Here is a 21078-nt window from a genome sequence, read left to right on the forward strand (position 1 = left end):
TAATTACTTTGTCTTATTCTTCTTTTACTCGTATAGAAGAAATATTAAATGTGGGTTCGTTATTATCGATATTATCACGGGAATTTGGATGAGATGTTAGTTCATACTTGTGTGTTTCAATTTTCTTAACAACGGATCCGGATCCCAAGTTTGAGTCCGATTCATCTAAGCTCGGGATCCTGTTCTCGCGTTTTTGTCAAATAGTCAGTACAAATAGTCAATACAATCGTCAGTCCAGTAGTTATTACGTCTACAATATTTGCAATATCTAGTACTGCGATTTTCATTACCGTCATTCCTATTTCTATTTCTCTCATTGCTTCGATCTGCTTGTCTGTTCAATTGAATCCCGCTATTGTAATAATTCTTTTGTGTTGACTCGGCACTTTCTCTTTCACTTCTATCAACGTTGGGATTCCTATAGAATTGGCCTTGAAGATTATTTTCATGCAGCTCTCTTGAAACCAATCTTCGATTTTTGTTTCCGAAATTGTTCCTAGAATTTGAATTCTGGAACTGGCCTACACTTTTACTTATATTTGATACAACGGTACTGAGATGGTCTAATTTTCTTTCTAATGTTTCTACACTGATTCTTTGAACAGGCTGATCGACTTTGATTTCACTGTTAATACCTAATCTCTTATAGATTAGGATGCGGGATCTTTCATATTTTGTCAAATTATTTTCCAACTCTTCAATTTTAGCATTATCCATGAATGCTACGTGCTGAAGTGCACCTACATCTAAACCTCTCAACACGTATCCTACGACTCGTTTCTCTGACATTTCTGGCTCTAGTTTATGACTTAGCTTTATTATATCAGCTGAATATTCATTGTATGACTCTGTCTGTACTTTGGTTCTATTCTCCAACTTTTGTCTTGTGGTCTCTTCGTGCACAGGGTCTGCTAGTTTAATTTTTAGGTGATCAACTGCTTCATCGAAAGTCAAGTTAGGATTCTTTTCCGCAAAATTATCGAAAATAGTCAATGCTGTTCTTTTTAGGTACAAGGGCAAATACAATATTTTGTCTTCCTCGTCCCATTTATTTATTTTGGCTGCTCTAGTGAATATTTTCAACCATTCGTTGAAGTCTTCACCCTTCGAGCCACCATATATTTCAGGTTTGGCGAATGGTCTGCTATAATTCCTAGCCATTTTATTTTCAGTTTCAATATCTGTTGGCCTATCTGGAGTAACTGTATCGTAGTAAACTTCTTCTTTTCTTCTATTAACAATTCTCTCGTAATCGCCTAGCATAGGAAACAGTTCACGATTTTGTTTTGACAGGTTCCCTGTTTTGAGCAACTGACTCAGAGCTTCTTTAGCCCCTGAATCGTGCTTCGTGAACGCTAACCTTTTTTGCCAGATTTTCTGCATATATCAAATATTCTATGTTGACATTTTGAGGTATATGGATTCCTAATTTCTGACAAAGCTCCATCAATTGGGATTTATCTAAATTTTTCTCCTGCAACGATATGGGTAAATTTAGTAAATAAATTTCTAAATCATTTGTTGATGACGTATTAGAATCGTTTATTTTGAAATAACATGACCCTGAAAACACTACGAATGGGGAACATAATAGATCTAAAGTGAATTGAATAAAAAGTAAATTCGTATAGCTTTTGTTGGTGGGGAGTCCCTTGCGGGAAGGTCCCACCGCCTGAATATATAATTTAAACCGTCAATGGGCCTTACGACTGTCATACTTCAGCCGGGACCGACAGTTTAACGTGCCCATACGATAACACGGGAGTGATCTGGTTAAAAACTATTGGTATTGAGAGGGTTTGAACCCCGGGATCTCTATGCTGCTACGCAGGCACTCTATCCACTAGACCACGGATCACTCCATGAATTGAATAAGCAACCTGGAATAGATAATATATAGCCCTTTCTCATGAGTACGGCGCCCGACAAATGTAATGGGCTAATTGAATTATTGGTAACTGGGGGGTAATATTAGGTATGGTATTGAGCTGGTATTATAGTAACAATTTATAATGGGGGAATCGCTTGGCTTGCGAGAGGTTAAATTGATCCAACTCTATAACTCATGAGAAAGGAACTATATTTTAAAAGAATAAACAAAACAGATTATAATTTGGGGAACTAAGTAATCGATTTAATTAGATTGTAACTCAAAATGAAACTGGAAACTTAAATAAAATAATATTAAGAAAACTTTTTAAACAAACAATAGAATAATTACAGGATTGGCCTTAAAAAAGATGAATAATATAAAATAATAAATTGATAATATTAGCAACTCACTGAACCAGGAAAATGGAGTCTCGGAACAGTGGGGTAGAGCCGGGCCCGATTATCTGCAGTAGATAGTTCCAGGTCCCGACCTCGTAACCGACTGCCAAGAGGCATACATTTTTCAGTCCAATTTTACTTGTCATTAATTTTCACCGTCGTCGACACTTTTATTTTTTTTTAACAATGGATGATCTCGGATTGTAAAAATTCATGTCAAATAATCGGCTACATTACAACATACTTAGTATTTTTGTCATTATCAAATTTTCAATGCTGACCCAAATTAGGTTGTTGATATCATTGTTTATGTTGTTGTTATCAAGTGTTATTCTCGCCTTCACTGTGCATGATGTGCAGAACTGAACTATTAAATTAATTTCTTATTCATTCTTATTATTTTTCTTTTCTTCAATATTTTTTATTCTTATCTATCGCTCCTGTAAACGTCCTTAGTATCCCGCTGTGAGCATTACTTATCTGTTTTGTTCTCTAATTTATAATATAATAAAGAAAAGAATTGGCTTATACATGTACAGGATAGGAAATTCACGGATGACGCATCATCACGTCTGAAGTGCTGAACTGATTAACTTGAAATTTTGCATATAGATGCATAATTTACCGAGGCCTATTTTCAGTTCAAGATTTCAGTACCTACGTCAAGTTTTCAGTTTGTCGAAATTCAATCCATGTCAAAAGTGGTTCTAGATTTCTATTATGTATCCAAACAATATACTAAAACATTAGAGCTACAATACAGAGTGATTGTAAAAGCACTTTACAACTTTGAAAGCACATAAATTACTTACAGAATTGAGAAAGGTGTCATTTTCTTACAAAACACTTGAAGTTTAAGGCGCAGGTGTTATTTTGGTTCGATGTGACAGCCGTTGGTAATGCGACATACATCCCACCGATAATCGATTTCTTGCCAGACTCGTACCAGCATATCAGGCGTAACTTGTGCAACCGCAGCGATCCGAATGTGATCCGATTTTAACCTAGCTCCGCAGTGCAGGCTGGATGCTTGTCTGACTCGGACTAGGCGCTGAGACAGCGGATAATAGCAGCGTTGGTGGGAATGCGAGCGGCCGCAGTAACATCTTCCACCCAGCAATAGTCGGCGTAGTTCCGCCTAGCGGACAGACGAAAGATCAATCCAGTCGGTTATTTGATCCTTCCAGCCAGGCTCAGCCAAGCAGCCGAGACAATAGAACAATGGAGTGGCAGTCCTATTCGCGTTCATCAGCAGTTTTCTTTCTCACGATTATTTCGATTTGTGTGTTACCTATGATCAATAATAACTCCAGTCACCAGTAAAAAGTTTCCAGAAACGTGGTTTACTACCATATTAATGACTTTTCATGATGATTTTCAATTATTTAAAAACCTTGTTAACATTCTGAGCCTTCAGGCTAAACTTGGGGTCGCTGAGAACGAATCTGCAATCAGAATTTCTCTATCACGAAAAATAACGAAAAAATCCCAGCTGTTGATCTTCCGGCAACCGTTAACAGTCATCCTGCAATGCGGCCGAAACACTTCCAAGCCAGACACCCATCTCGAATGACAACAACGCCAAGCTGTAAGAAACCATCCTGCACTGCGGCGCTAGGTTTAGAGATCATTAAGATTGTCTGGTAGAGGCGGAACATGAACTTTATCATCCTTTATGAAACCCTACAGGAAGAAACCCATCGCTGTTAAATCCGGTGAGAGAGGTGGCCATGCAATTGGTCCTGCACGGCCAATCCAGGGAAGTTGAAAGCAATTGTCTAGAAAATCCCGAACTTCTCCGTGGAAATGAGCTGGTGGATCGTCATGCTGAAAGTAAAATGACACTTGTTCATCTTGTTCAGCATGACGGTGCACCACCTCATTTCCACGGAGAAGTTCGGGATTTTCTAGACATCTGCTTTCAACTTCCCTGGATTGGCCGTGCAGGGCCAATTGCATGGCCACCTCGCTCACCGGATGTAACTCTGATGGATTTTTTCCTGTGGGGTTTCATTAAGCTTGTCCTTAAACTTGAAGTGTTTTGTAACAAAATGACACCTTTCTCAATATTATGTAAGTAATTTCTAGTCTAGTGGACCAGTCTACCAAAACCCTCTTCATATGAGTTTAAGTGGGTGTGCTATGACATTGTTTTGTAGCTTCTCGTTAGTTTGCAACCTATGCTCTCAGAGTCATGTCTTGAGTTCGGGGGAAAGGTATAAGTTACTAGTGACCTAGTCACATTTGTATAGTGGGTACCACACAAATCTGACTTGTTCACTAGTAACTTATACCTTAGAGCTGATCAGCTTATCATCCTCACCAAACGCCCTGTCATCTGTGCGGCCAGATCACTGGGCGTTTGTTGAGGATGACAAGCTGTTCAGCTCTGCGAAAGTCGACCTCCTACCGCATGTCTGTGTCTGATCGGAGGTTGAAAAAAATGACCGTCGTATTTGTATGAATTGAAAATGTTAAGTCACTCTTTGAATTGTTGGGTTGGTCCTTGTGTGCAATAAGTTTTGTGTTGGCTTCGTAGGTCTGCTGCAAAGATCTTTGGTACTTGGAAGTGGAGAAGCCGGGGGTAACGGGCAGAGTACAGCTGGTGCGAGCTTCGACCAACTCTCTGGAGGTATGCTGGGCCGGAGTGCCTACAGCTGAGTCATACATCCTGCAGATTCAAAAGTATGACGTGCCTTCCGCTCTCAGCATCTCGCCGCTATTGCCGTCGTCCACCAATGCGCCACTCCCGGCTCCTCCTTTCGCTCCTGCTTCCTCGCTGCACCAGGTCAGACAATCAATCAATTGTCATAAAACATTATTTATCAATGATTTAGTCTCGAGAGATAAGGCCTGGTCTGTATAATGTTGCAAGCAATCTTTACATCATTCGATGCTATTAAGATATACAGAGTGAGTCATATGTATGGGAACACTTGAATAAATTGGACACTGTTGTGAATATAATACTGTAACTTTCAGGATAAGTTATTGGTCGAATACTCTACCTTTTCTCGTACAACTGAACTCCAACCCCTCATAAGGGGGTGACTTGGGGTTGTAACTTGTAACTCAAATATTTTGAATGTAAACACCCATCGTGTGGTACATCATTTTCAAGGCCTTTCTAAAACAAGAAAGATGACATCAATAAAAAAGTTTTATGATACTTCTATCAAAATGGCGGCTGATTGAACTTTTAGTTTTAAAGAAATAATTGATAAAGTTCAATCAGCCGCCATTTTGGACAAAAGTATCATAGAAAATTTTTATTGATGTCATCTTTCTCGTTTTGAAAAAGCCTTTAAAATGAAGTACCACACAATGGGTGTTTACATTTAAAATATTCGAGTTACAACCCCTAAGTCACCCCCTTATGAGGGGTTGGAATTCAGTTGTACGTGAAAAGGTAGAGTATTCGACCAATAACTTATCCTGAAAGTTACAGTATAATATCTACATATAATCATATATATCAATACTGCACATATTGAATGAAAAAGACTGAGAAACTGTCAAAATTCATTCAATATGAATAATTACCACAATATCAACTTCTCAACTACACAAAAAGGAAAAAATATCTACAACAGTCTCCAACTTATTGAAGGGTTCCCATACATATGACTCACTTTATATAAACAAGTAACTTTCACATTAAAAATAATTATTCAACTACCAAGACAAGAAATAATACTGCATATGTTAAAGCACTATGGCCCAGATATGTTAAAGATATGTTAAAGCACTATTCGACCAATAACTTATCCTAAAAGTTACAGTATAATATCTACAACATATAATCATATATATCAATACTGCACATATTGAATGAAAAAGACTGAGAAACTTTCAAAATTCATTCAATATGAATAATTACCACAATATCAACTTCTCAACTACACAAAAAGGAAAAAATATCTACAACAGTCTCCAACTTATTGAAGGGTTCCCATACATATGACTCACTTTATATAAACAAGTAACTTTCACATTAAAAATAATTATTCAACTACCAAGACAAGAAATAATACTGCATATGTTAAAGCACTATGGCCCAGTTGCTCAAAATCCTGTTTAATTTTAATCATAATTAAATGCCACGTGAACCAATCAGACAAAGTTTTTTTAAAGAAGGCTTTTCTAATTGGTTTTCGTGTCTTTTGATCACAGATAAAATTCAACAGGTTTTTGTATAACTCAGGCTATAAGGCACAAAAATAGTAACAGTAACATTATGTGACAGACTAGCAGTTACCCGTGCTTCGCTACGGGGAACATGTCAGAAAAGGATTTCTTTATTGGACTGATATTGGTATTGGCTTCTGATGAATAAAAACTGTATGTTGTAAAAAAATTGACATATTATCTTTACTATAAGTCAAACAGGCTTTTCATTTGATAATTGAGTGAATGAGACAGCAATCGGACATCTGAGTCGGGGGGAAAAATATACAATGAATAATAATAATAATAATAATTTCCTTTCCTTCCTTTTTCCTTCGTCCTGGTACCCCCAGAAGAAGGGAGTTTATTATAGAAAATATAACAAACAAAAATGAAAAATACACTTATAAAAAGAAATCTTACAAACAAAACAAATGAAGAATAATAAAAAAAGCAAGAATGACAAAAGATAAGAAGATTCCCTTTCAGTAGAACATTTCAAATATTATAAACCAGACGAATTATAAATTCTCCAAAACCTTCTAAAGAAGGTTTAACTGAAGGAGTCAAGTTTTTCATTTAAAAAAAAACCATAGAAATAGTACATTGATATAATCAATCAGTGATCCCAAAATAATAATTTTCAATTTAAATCATATCAAAAGAGAAATAGTTGTCAATCTTGGGTAGAAAAAAAATTAATTAAACAATAATAATAATAATAATAATAATAATAATACATTTTATTCCCATTAATATACAAATAAACAATCCAATCAATAAAATTTACACAATATTCAAATACAATTTATGAATTTTTTTTACAAATATAAATAAATTTTATTTTTTCGGAAATTAACCTACTCAACTATGGAAAATCCATGTTCTAGAGCAGGTGTAATAGTAATAAATTAAGTTTAGAGTGGGGGTGCAAATAACCCCTGAGAAAGTGAGCTTACAAATATTGTTCGAAATTTATGTTTCCTATATTATGCCTTCCAGTTGTTTGATCCAGTTTTTAATGGCGCATTTAAATTTTCTTGAGTTTTCTATTATCTTGATGTGCACAGGAAGTAAATTGTGGTATTTTGGTGCTAGATGGTTGAAGTAGTGTTGTTGGTATGTTGCCTTCCTAGCTACGTTCGTGATGAGAAGGCTTCTATTCCTTGTGTTATGACAGTGGTTTCTGTTTTGAAAGCTTTCTGGGTTTTTGTGTAGTCTGCAAATAATTCCTAGGGAGTAGAGTTGTCTTGCGTCCATCACACCAAACTCATTGTAGAGCTGGTCTGACGGAAAACGAAGAAAGTGGCTTCTGCTTGATGATTTTGATTATTAGTTTTTGCACTTTTATAAGGGGGTCGAGGTGAACGTAGTTTGTTCCTCCCCATCCTACAATTTTATAGGTACGCAAAAACTAATAATGTGTTTGTCCATCAGTTCGCCGTGCAGCTCGCCATACAATATTTGGCTATCCATCACAAGTGGAAAACATGCGAACATGAATACAGAAGTATAGGCCATTTTTTATTTGATTAAATTCATGTTTTGAACAATTCATTGTTACGAATGACAAATTGATAGTAGGAGCTTATAAATATTTTCTAATTCAAATGAAATAACTTCTGGAAAAATAATGATTGGATAAATACCAATATTAAATTATTGTTGACAAAGAACTCAGTACATCGACAATTCATTTAACTAATTCGGTACTGATAAAATTATAATCATTTTTTTTTATTGATAATCAATTTCATCAACTAATCATAAACTGACTGAAAAAAGTACTTTAATTTCCATGACTTCAATCAATATAATTATATAAATCTAAAGTGTAGGTCATATTTTATCTAAATCCACAAAGAGTTCGATTCTTGTTGGCAAGAAATCATTGTTATTTCACTAAAAGATAGGATAAAATGAATAGTTGCCCTTCCAGGGGGAGCTTTGACAACCCACAAGACTCATTTTTCATTTACATAAATATCGAAAAAGATCATAGGACCTTATTTTTTTGTTCAGCTTGCCAAAATACCCCTCATTTCAATATTGAAATTTTCGACTGACTGTACAGTGAGTCAATCATTCCATCAAGGCTTGAATAATTTTGAAATTGTAATTAAATTTATATTATATATTATAAATTTGTAATATATATTATATATTACATTATAAATTTCATTAAAATAAAAATGGGAGAAAATAATTATCATGTAAATATCAACACCTTTAATTAAAGACATATTAACTGCATGCGTTTTCATATTGCCGATACAGCATTGATAAAACTGCAGACGTTTATTTAGCAGTCTCAAAAAACTGTTCTAGCTGAAAAATTGATAATCCAAGCCACGTGTAGGCCTATACATTGCATCAGGAAAACGTTGTTCAAAACTATGATTTTCCTAAACATATGTTTTTGAGATAATCCATCCCTTTGATGCAGCTGTTTCACATTCACAATTATATTATACAGAGCTTATGAAAAGAAAAATATTTATTGACTACCAAAACAATACTATTATTATATTAATCATAATAATTGATTATCAAAACAATACTTTTATTATATCAGTAATAATAATATTATTAAACATATTTATCCATTATCAGAACAATATTATTGAGGTTAAGTGGAATCAGGTAGAAAGCAATAGTAGAACAGATGTTCTTTTTTGAATTTCTATCATATTATTTTTTTATTATTTTCAATGATTACAACATATGTTAGAATATCACATGTCAATAAATAAATCATCCCATTTCCATATGGCGTTCACCTTACCATGTTCATAACCTTACTTAATAGGATCCTTTTTCATCCTTTGAAATCCTTAGAGGCAAAATATCTAAAAATCCGTTCTTAGTGCGCGTCTAGCATGTTTGAAGAATATTTGTGCAAAGTTTCAAGTCTGTAGGACAATTAGTTTGAGCTGTAGTGTGATTTTACATAAAAATTTTCGAAAATGCCCTCTCCTGGACCCCCCTGTGCTCCTGATCGGAATTTTTCTGCATAGATCTAATTTTTTTTATAGCTGAACAAAAAAGTTCCTCATAACTTTGCTGTGCAATGAGCGGTTAAAAAGTACAAAATTTTGGGGGGGCCCCAGCTCCCTCAGGGGGGCAAATTTCTGAAAATCCTTTCTTAGTGGATGTTTTCAGGCTACCATGAACAATTGTTCAAAATTTCAAGTTTTTAGGCTCAGTAGTTTGGGCTGTGGTGTGATTTCAGTCTGTCGGGGCTTAGCCTTTTATAAGTATAGAGATCATAGGCAGCATTGACTTTAAATAAAACGAATGTAACTAGGCTATTGTAATTGGGCCCATTAGCCATGTATGAACTAATGCTGTGAGAACATGTGCCAGCAGTGAAGGATGTGCTGATCTTCCAAAATAGAGCACTCCGTATTATCACTTTGGCCGCAAGCAAGGACCACTTTTCAAGGAGATGAGGATCATCACCCATCACCATCCACAGCCAGTATGTTGATGAACAACCAGGGATCCATCCACAGTCACAATACTCGACGAGCAGCTGACCTTGAAGCCTCCCATACAGCACTCAGGTTGAGCAGCTGACCTTGAAGCCTCCCATACAGCACTCAGGTTGAGCAGCTGACCTTGAAGCCTCCCATACAGCACTCAGGTCGAGCAGCTGACCTTGAAGCCTCCCATACAGCACTCAGGTTGAGCAGCTGACCTTGAAGCCTCCCATACAGCACTCAGGTTGAGCAGCTGACCTTGAAGCCTCCCATACAGCACTCAGGTTGAGCAGCACTCATCAGCAACCATTCGTATTTTTATCTAGTTTCCAAATGAATTGAGGAATCCACTTAGGGAGAAATATCCCAGTACAGTAAATCAGAAACTTGATGACAGGCCACTCTACTCACTTGCAGAGTTCGAAGATGAGCTATGTATCTTGTTTTAGGTAGTGGTACCTCCGGAACTAGCCAATTAGATTATTAACCGCAAAACTGTAAACCTGGTATTCCCAGTCTTCAGCAACAAGTAACTGTTCCTCGAAAGTCATAAGTTACATTTTCACAAGTAAATTTAAACTGACTTGTTACTTTTCCTGTTTCTCAAGCAAAAGTCACTTAGCCTATCATTCTCAATTGTTGATGTCAATATTCATTCTGCAATACAACTCAGCATTGAAAATATTTTCTTGCAGTATTTAATACAAAAATACTCAGTGAATTGATGTGTGTAAGACTGTAACCGAACATTTTTTTTTGAAACAGGGTATCAGGATCAAATTCTCAATAATGACCCAAAAGTAAGTCGTTGATTTCGTTTCAGATTCGTTAATCTGATATTTGAAGCTCCTATTGATCAAAATTCAGAAATATACAGAGGAGCTTTCGCCCCCCCCCCACAATAAATTTTATATCGAACACGGCTAGTTTCAGCGATACCATTATCAAGTTTCCTTTCAAAATCAATTGATAATATCATTTTTTTTACAACTGAAAACAACAAAATTAAGAAATTTTGAAAGAATACGTGATTATGGCATTATTGCAGAAACTAGTCGTGTTTTGATATAAAATATATTGAGGGTACTAGTGGTTTTCTATAATTGAACATTTAAAAGTAATAAATGATTATTTATAATTGATCATTTATTAAGATACTTGATTATCATTATTCGATCACATTCTTCTACGAACCTTTGATTTGGTCGTACTTGGGCAGTATGTTTATCTTTTGTTTTTTATTACACTTATCTGCAACTTACAAAAAAACAGCAGGTCCGCTACTATAATAGCTGCTGATATTGTTGTTAAAGTGAGTTCAATGTGATTGCTAAACTGAAATCAGCTGTTCCGAACATTATCTGTTCTAAGCTTCTAACCTATAACTTAATAATCTCAGCATTTAATTCAAATCTATTTAATATATTCTTATCTATATAATCTATTAAAAATTTAGAACAAAAAACTATTAAACAACATTAAGCAAAGGGTTCCGAAGTGGAATAAATAAGCTGTTAATATTAGGCTGTGTTTTCGTAGACGCGCATTAGAAACGCTGTGTCACAGTTATGCTGCGATTTTCTTTTCAATTTCTGTCGCAGACTCAGGTAGTGCTTTCCTAGCTGCGTTGCAGAAAGGTTTGTAGCGAGTGTAAAGTCATGTGCGATTCACGTTATAAAGTTAGGACTACAGGGTTGCTGATTATCTTCGTTACTACCGCCTTTTATAGTAGATATCATTTCAGTATATTCCAATTGGATTGTTGGTTCTTAATTATTTAATTGTTCATTCTTGTTAATATATAATAATCAATCATATTTTATTTGTCAAGAAAATTTTATTTCAATGATTTATTAAAATACTTATATCATAATTATTGAGATTTAATAGCAAAAAATGCTAGTGAAGGATAGAGCTATCTGCTTTGTCTAATGACAGACACGATAAGCATTATCAATCAGAAGGGTCCAAAGAAATGTATATACACTCTTTGACAGTGAATATTTTGGCAACGCACTGTCACGCCGTTTCAGACCGCTGTATAAAGCTATACAAGCCGCTTGAGCGACTTCTTTTGAAGGACGAATCTCCTTAATAATCAATCTGTCCATCGCCAGTACTAAGGATGAAACGCGCAGTGCTGGATGCACGGCGGTTGCTTACACATTTTTTGAGATACGTTGAAATTATGTCATATCGGTAGGAGTGAAAACTAATTCCAATCGTCTCGTGCTATCGGTCATAATAGTTTCAACTTTCGTGACTTGACTTCCTTTTTCATAAATCCAATTCAACCTCTTTTTATGACTACCTTATAATCCGGTATTTGTGTGGAAATCGTGCATATTACTCATGTTAATTATATCAAATTATATTCATGTCAATAATTTATTCAAATTTATTCGAATGAATTTTTTTTCGGATTCTGTTATTTTGCATTTCCACCAAAATATTAGAATCCTGAATTCGACAGCTTCGTTTCCCAAATCAGAAATATACATAACAAGCCACATATCATAATTTTGAGTGAAGCCTGGTTGCAGGATATGAATGAAATAGATTCATATAAAATTGATCGGTATGAAAACTGTGCTATCCCTAGTTATTTGATTAAAGCTGGTGCTATTCTGATCTATTTACATTATTCTGTCACTGCCACCGAAAATGGTCATCCCATTGTTGAATTGTGACTAGCTTATTCATCATCTCTAAATTCGTTAATTCAATTTTTCAAATTTTGGGTTTATACAGGTTCTACCTTTGGTGATCGTCTCTCATCTATTGACAATTTTGATAAGTTCTTGCCCACTACAAAAATTCTGGTTTATATTGTCTAGGGGATGTTAATATCTATATGCATGTTCAGATGTTACACATATTTAAATTGTTTACATAGTAATGTTATGGTTGCGGGGACGATGGCTGTTGGTTCATCCTTGACCTGCATTGACCACTCAGCTTATCCCAAGGATTATTGACCCAATTCCATTGACCTGACCTCGGCAACCTTAAGCAATTTCTGATTAGGTGATATTCAGTATGCCTACTACAGCAAAAAGCTGGATTCCACTCAGTGATATTCAACAGACAAAAAAAACAGACAAATACTAAGTCTAATAATCCTATTATAACTTTTGGGAATTATATTTTCACTGTCACTGTTGTGTGGGAATCCAGCTTTAGAATGTGTTTTACTTTTTCAATTATAATTTCTTTCTGTATTATTTGTGTTGATTGCTATGTCACAGAATACATGCAGAATGGCAACTCGGCCAGAATCCGCCATCTTGAAAGAAAGCCAATCTAGCCAGTTCCAGTTCTGCCGAGAGTGGCAATGATTTAGTAGTTTTTCGATCCTCGGTCTATCGGTCTTAACATCAGCTGTTCAACTTTGTCGCCTTGCCAAAAAGTAGCTTGTATCAGAATTTATAAAAGTTTTTTCAATCACTGAATCAAATCATCATTATTCATTATAATATCACAAATATTATTAGAATGATAATTATGATGTATTAATTTGAATTGAGTGATTCTTTGGTATGTTTCAAAATATGAACAAAAGTAGCAACGCTTCGATTTGAGTGCTCTTAAATAAGCTGTAAATCTAATTTCTACAAAGATGGCGCGGTCTTGGTATACTCCGGTGGTATACTAAGGTCGTCTTGGTGCCATGTAAAATGCATTGGTTGGATAGGAAGTTACCTTTTTATATGTATATGTGATGTTGTGTATATTATCATTATGAAAAAAGTTAAATCCAATTTATATTATTTATTTTCATTAATACCTAATTTTTTATGTGGTCTGATTTAGGAAATGATTGTTCTTAGATTGGATGCCAATGGAAAACTAGTAAGCAAAAGAAAAATTGTGAAGAAAGTCCTACTCACCCCTGTGCTTGGAGTAAATTCGGTAAAATCTAAAAAATTTGAATAGTTTGAAACTTGCCTTTCTTCGCAAATAGCATGTATTACATCCTATCCGTCCGTCTCATGTTTCTCAACATTGCTTTCTGTGTTTCGTCTCGCCTTTTATATATTTCATCTCTATGTGTCTGTATGTTTATTCTATGGTTATGCTACGGGCAATAGAATTGAATTATATTCTGATTATAATAATTGTGGCTTTAGATAATGCAGACAGCGAATGAACTGGGACAGCTGTCTCCAGCTGCTCTCCCCGATCCCCTATCTCCGGCTCCAGCTGCAGCTGCCCCTACCGCGCAAGCGCACAATAATCCTCACAATTCGCCCTCACAGAGTGAGTTCAATTCAGTTTATTCAAATTCTAGTACTGTATGTGCCTCGTGCTCCGCAACAGTCTGCGAAAAACACAAATAGATACATTAGAACCCTCGTTGTTTTAGAGGGAAATAGATTCATAAAACTATTATTTAACGAAAATCCTAAATAAATGCTGTACATCACCCCGAAGACTTCTGCTACTGCAGACATTGACAACAGGGTTAACAGCTAGATGGAAATTCGATGAGAACTACTATCCAAAAATATCTACTACCCTGTTGTCAATGTCTGCAGTAGCAGAAGTCTTCGGGGTGATGTACAGCATTTATTTAGGATTTTCGTTAAATAATAGTTATATATTAATTAGCATTTGAATAAATGCATTCTCTATTTAATTCCATCTGTAAAAATAGATTCATTGTATGCGGAAGTAGAAAGATGAAAAGATACATTAATACTAATACATAGTATTTTGAAAAAAAATATTTGAAAATGTTTCAAGATTAACCCTTATGCCAGCGCTCAAAATTGGGTTTTGCTGGGATTGTCAGATTGAAGACGTGTTTTATTTGAAGTTCAAGAATTTATGTGTTGATTGGAATCTTAGTGTGTATTTTTCACTTATCTATTATTTTTGAATCATACATTGTTTTCATCTATTGTATTGTTTCAAATTTGATAAAATAAATTTGAATTTGATTTTTCAATTTGGAATAAAAGTGTGTATCAACCTTATATTCTAAAAAATGGTAAATTTTGTAAAAATCTAGAGAAGGAAAATTTACTCTTCATTTTGTCACAATAATTTTCATTGGGGTTGGTAATCCTTAGCAAAAAAGTTTTGACTGGATTGAGCATAGAACCTGGGGTCTCCCGTTTAGATGCCGAGAATCCTACCCCATGCTATAATAACCTTGTGATTAGGCGTCTGAACAATCGCAAAACGTTACGTTACGAAACGTTACGTTAGTGGCTTGTATAATGTTCTTGATAACAATAATTTTGAGTTCCATTTTATTTGACATATCATTTATAACTGTAATTTTAATATAGTTTATCAAGTTTCAGCTTGCTTGTGCTGCTATCTTTTCTCTATGGTTTAATGTTTTGAATATTATAAAGACTTGATACCTCGATTTTAATTCATAAACACTGTATAGCCAATATTTTTTAATTAAAACATTCGAACATAACTGTTTTAAATGATTAATTCTTGAAACTTGATAAGGGCTTGACTTAATCATGTTTGCTGCCACCTTTTCCTCGATACTGGACCACAATATATTAATTATCTTTATAATTGTTGATACTGATGAGAACACTAACTTGATGATGTTTGCAGTTGACTCAGGAGAGAACATAAAAGCGGTAACCACAATAACCTTGACTGGCACCACAACCACCACTGCCGCCAACGTATCCAGCATGGTGTCCAACATAGCTCAGAGCCAAGGAGCAAGCCAGTCTGCTAGTGGCATGTCAGGCATCCACGCTTTGGCGGCAGCCGCCTCGGCCAAACTCAAGATTGGAACCACTCAGTCATCAATGAAGATAGTCACTCCGAAATGTACCCTCAACCAGCCCATAACAATCATTCAGCCAGGCATGTTGCTTCATCATATCATTTTATTGAATTTCTGACAATATTCGTATATATATATATTTGAATGTTTTCTTTTATTGTTAGAATCTAATTTATAGTCTCATCATAGTAGGCAATAATTACCCTGTAATGACAATGTTAATGTATTTTGTGCATATTCATGAAAAAAAATATTTACAAGCACAAGCACAAACAACTAGACATCGCTACAAAAATATTATGACAATTTTTCAATTCCATAAAATAAAATGGCCGCCGTTCAAAATTGTATTTCTTAAATAACCTAAAACCCTTGGAATTTAAAATAAAATTACAAGAATAACTTTTTCTAGTAAATTTAAGTCAACTACTCCCAAAAATAAGCCTGGCCTGACGCTCTGTCATATAAATTTATTGGATTTAAGACAAGATTACGATATCAGCTGAACTAATTTTGAGTGTGGTGGTTTATACCTTCAAAACGTCTCATTTAATTCAATATATTTTCAATTTAATTTACTATATTACAACGGAAACCAAATTACAACGGTAATAACTCAAATATGCTTCCTTAACATAGCAAAATCATTTCGTCCCATCAATCTCACATCGTTTCTCTTGAAGACGCTGGATAGACTGGTGGAAAGACATCTAAGGGAGGGAGTGCTTTCAGACACTCCCCTCCACAGGAATCAGCATGCTTATCAGCCTGGCAAGTCCTGTGAAACAGCCCTGCATCAGTTTGTGAGCGGGGTGGAGGACAGCCTTGCTGCCAGGGAGATTGCCCTGTGTGCCTTCATGGACATTGAGGGCGCATTTGACAATGTCACTTACAAGGCCATGGTCCGAGCGGTGCGGGGGCGTACTCTTGAGCCTGCCATATGTAGGTGGGTTGAGGCCATGCTCTGTTCCAGGCGGATCATGGCTGATCTTCAAGGTGAGTCAATGGTGATTGCGCCTGCGAGGGGCTGTCCGCAGGGAGGTGTGTTTTCACCTCTTCTGTGGAACCTTGTGGTCGATGGTCTCCTTAATGAACTTACAAGTAAAAGTGTCTTTGTAAAGGGACATGCTGATGACATAGTCCTCATGGTACAGGGAAAGTTCAACAACATTGTTGCTGACGTCATGAACGTCAACCTCAAAACTGTTAATGACTGGTGTCTTGGAGAGAGACTAAGCATGAATCCCTCGAAGACTGCAGTCATTCCATCTACAAGGAAAAAGAACCTGGAGTCTCTCTCCAGGTTGAAACTTGGATTTACACGGCTTGAAGTATCAAGTACAGTCAAATATTTAGGGCTGACCATTGACTCAAAGCTGACTTGAAACAATCATTTAAACAATACACTGCAAAAAGCTGAATGGGCGCTTATGATGACCAGAAGATTTGCAGGCTCCATGTGGGGGATGTGGCCTCACATAGCTCTGTGGCTGTACAAGGCAGTAATAAGGCGTCAGGTAACTTATGGATCACTAGTCTGGTGGACAAAGGTGAACAAACAAAGGACAAAGGACAGCCACAGCCAAACTCACAAGTCTACAAAGGATGCAAACACTTCTAGTCACTGCAGCTTTCAGGAGCCTCAGCAACTCTTGAAGTTCCTCTTGGCTTACTGCCATTAAGCATTTTTATTATGGCTGAAGCACCAAGATCAGCCTATCGACTGAAAGTCGCAGTCCAATGGAGAGAAGGCCTGTCTGGAACAGGCCTTTTTTTTTTTTTTTTTAGATTACGTCCTAAAGACTCCAGTCATGGAGTATAAGACAAGTCATGTTATTACATGTTATTACATAATAATTCTAACACTAAGTAGTTCAACCTAGTTTAGGTTTGAAAGGAATTCTTTTACACTATAAAAAGCTTTATCAACTAAATATTTTTTCATTTGTTTTTTGAAAATCTTCAAATCATCATTACTTTTCAAGATTTGAGGTAGCTTGTTATAAAATTTCCTACCAATATAATCTGGTTTTTGTTCAAATAACCTACTATTGTGACCCATTATATGATAATCTGCTCTGTTTCGCGTATTATACTCATGAACATCTGAATTCTGGATCACACCACTCGTTTTCACATGCATTACAACTTCATATACATACAAAGATGGCACAGTTAATAGACCAAGCTTTTTAAATAAAGGCCTACAAGAGTCTAACCTATTCACTTTCTCTATACATCTGAGTGCCTTCTTTTGAATCTTAAACACTCTGTCCATATTTTGTTGAGATGAATTACCCCATACTAAAATAGCATACCTAATATGAGATAGTATAAGTCCATAGTAGTTTTTTATCATTCAGCCTAGCAAGCTGCCGCAGGACAAATACCCCAGATGATATCTTATTACATATCCTCTCAATGTAAGGATGCCATGTTAATTTCCTGTCCAATAAAATTCCCAAGAATGCTACTTTCTCTTCTTGGTCTAATTCATTTTCCTCTACAAACACATTTATTTCTCTATCCTCTACTGAATTATATTTACTTTTGAATTGTAGGAATTGACATTTCTTACTATTTATTGTTAATTGCCTTTGCTTCAAGAATTGGACAATTGACTGTACTCCAGTAAAAGCATTTATTTCTAGACTATCTAATAAATAATTGTTAAAGATAAGCGATGTGTCATCAGCAAACAACAGAGCTCTGTGATCTTTTAACTCTTTTGGTAATTTGTTCACATATAACAGAAACAGTAAGGGACCCAGAATTGAGCCTTGAGGTACTCCAGCCTGGACCTCCAGTTTTTGAGATTTAATTTTTACTATTTCATTCCCATCCACCTTGGTAAGCTCAACACACTGGTTTCTACCTATGAGATATGATTCAAACCATTTTAGTTCTATACCATTCACACCTACAGTTTTTAGTATTTCCAATAATATTCTATGGTTCACACAATCAAAAGCTTTGGATAAATCAAGAAATATTGCGGCTGCCTTCTCACCTGAATCTATTATATCTATTAGTCTTTCAACAAGGGATACTATTGCAGTCTTAGTAGATTTCCCTTTCTGGAACCCATGCTGTTCATCACATATGAAATTAATTTCTTCCAGGTGCATCAATAACCTATTTAAAACTACTCTTTCAAAAATTTTACTTATTACATTTAGAATACTAATGGGTCTATAATTTTCAACTCTTTCAGAATCACAGCTCTTGAAAATTGGCAAAATTTTTCCTTGTTTCAGATCATCAGGGAAAATACCCTGCTCTAGTGAAGTATTAAGGAGATGCAATAAAGGGTCCAGTAATTCATTTTCACATTCTTTTAAAATTTTGCTTGAGACCCCATCCAATCCTACTGTTTTTTTTGTTATTCAAATTTTTTATTATCCTTGACAACTCATCTCTTGATAATGGAAGAAATTTAAATACCTTTTCAATTGGCTCAACATTTAATGTAGTTGTATTATAAGTATTAGTGTTCAGTGACTTTTGGAGATTATATGCAACCTGTTGATAATATTTATTGAAAAAGTTACAAATGTCTATACTATCATCCATATAATTTCCATGTTCATCGATTATCCTAGGGACATTAGTAACTGTATCCTTTTGAGCTGCTCTCCTATTTCTATTAATTACCTCCCAAACAGCAGAGTTAAAATTGGTACTAGTTGTTAATATTTCAGCTGTTTTCTTACACTTAGCTTTCCTCACTTCTTTTGCATAGTTTTTCTTTAGACATTTGTATTTGACCTCACTCGGAACATCCCTCACTAATTTAAATTCCTCATAAGCTTCCCTAACAATATTTCTTTGAGTAAGGATATCTTCAGTTATCCATTCATCTACTTTGTTTAATTTACTTTTTACTTTGACTTTTTTTATCGGACAGCATACACTAATGTGAAATCTTAGAGTATCAATGAATTGCTTATATTTGTAATTTAGGTTACAACTGTTATAAACACTACTCCAATTTTCTTGAAGCAGTTCCTGCTTCAAACAATTTATATTTCCTAGCTCATATTGCTGAATTTCTTTCACAAAAGTTTTTTTTCTGCTTGGATTCTGGCCCTGCAACTTAACATCTAAAATCTGATAGTTATGATCTGATAGATCTGAGCTACCTAACCTGACATTACAACCTTCTATATTTGTGAGGATATTATCAATAATTGTCTGTGAAGTTCGAGTTACTCTTGTATATTCGTGGACCTTAATTTCTAAATTATTCATATTAATAATATCTCTAATATCCTCTGTCATTTTATCCTGCCTGGCAAAATCGTTATTGAAATCTCCTACCACTATAACATTTGTGAAACAAGCGGTTGTAATTTCCAAATTATATTAGCGGTTGTAATTTCCACTGCTCAATCAAAAGAGGCAGCCTTGTCTGGTACACAGACGGTTCTCTTATTGAAGGGAAATCTGGCTACAGGGTGTACAGTAATTCACCTAGAACACAAGTCTATGCAAGTCTGGGACAACACTGCACCATCTTTCTGGCAGAGATTTGGGGCATCATGGCTTGTGCCAACATAGGCATTGCCAGGCGCTATTGCAATAAGCATATAGTAATCCTGTCAGACTGTCAGGCAGCCCTCAAGGCTCTTGACTCCAACGAAATCAAGTCCAAATTGGTGTGGGAGTGCCACAAAACGCTCAGCAGGCTTGCAACGCTCAACTCTGTGCATCTTGGTTGGGTACCTGGCCATGTAGGCATAGGAGGTAATGAGCGTGCAGATGAGCTTGCTAAACGGGGTTCTAGTATACCATTCCTTGGCCCAGAGCCGGGCTGTGGCATAAGTAAAACAACTGCCTTCCACACAATAAGTGAATGGTCCAGGGACTTACACCACCAGCAATGGCAGGGTCACCCTGGTCAAGCACTTGGCAAAAGGCTGCTGGCAGACGCAAGCCCTCGCTTCACCAGGTGGCTGGTGAGTTTGGGTAGAGGTCAGATCAAGCAGGTGATTGCCCTGATAACTGGACATGGCCACTTCAGGAAACATCTCCACACAATTGGACACAGAAATGAAAGCCAGATGTGTAGGCTTTGTAATCAGTCAGCCAATCATATCATACTGGATTGTGAAAGACTACAGCTAGAGGAAGGGCTCTGTTGGCTGCAAACAACCAGGTGATGAATGGAATGATAGTATAGGGGAAAAAACTCCTGGATCTGTTGAAGGACACAGGTATTGGTTTGCCCAACTAACATACTTGGGACACACAATAAGCTTCGCTTGAAATGTGAGATTCTTTGAACCTTTGGATCCTTGAATTCGTCCCTTCAAAAACATAACATAACATGACAGACAAAACCATAGTAGGCTCAAACTATCACACTGAAAGATCCCCCTTCTTATTGGG

At 35.9% G+C, this 21078-nt stretch overlaps 1 protein-coding gene across 1 annotated transcript in view; it reads left to right on the forward strand.

Moving 5' to 3' along the window:
• LOC111045840 (host cell factor 1) overlaps positions 1–21078 on the forward strand; it is a 143696-nt gene that overhangs the window by 113723 nt on the left and 8895 nt on the right. Inside the window, exons 7-9 of the mRNA XM_039441522.1 lie at positions 4811–5059; positions 14051–14180; positions 15507–15767. Of these exons, the coding sequence (XP_039297456.1) occupies positions 4811–5059; positions 14051–14180; positions 15507–15767 (640 nt within the window). The remainder of the gene's footprint in view (positions 1–4810; positions 5060–14050; positions 14181–15506; positions 15768–21078) is intronic.

Source organism: Nilaparvata lugens, chromosome X (genome assembly GCF_014356525.2).
Source record: "Nilaparvata lugens isolate BPH chromosome X, ASM1435652v1, whole genome shotgun sequence".
Taxonomy (NCBI): Eukaryota; Metazoa; Arthropoda; class Insecta; order Hemiptera; family Delphacidae; genus Nilaparvata; species Nilaparvata lugens.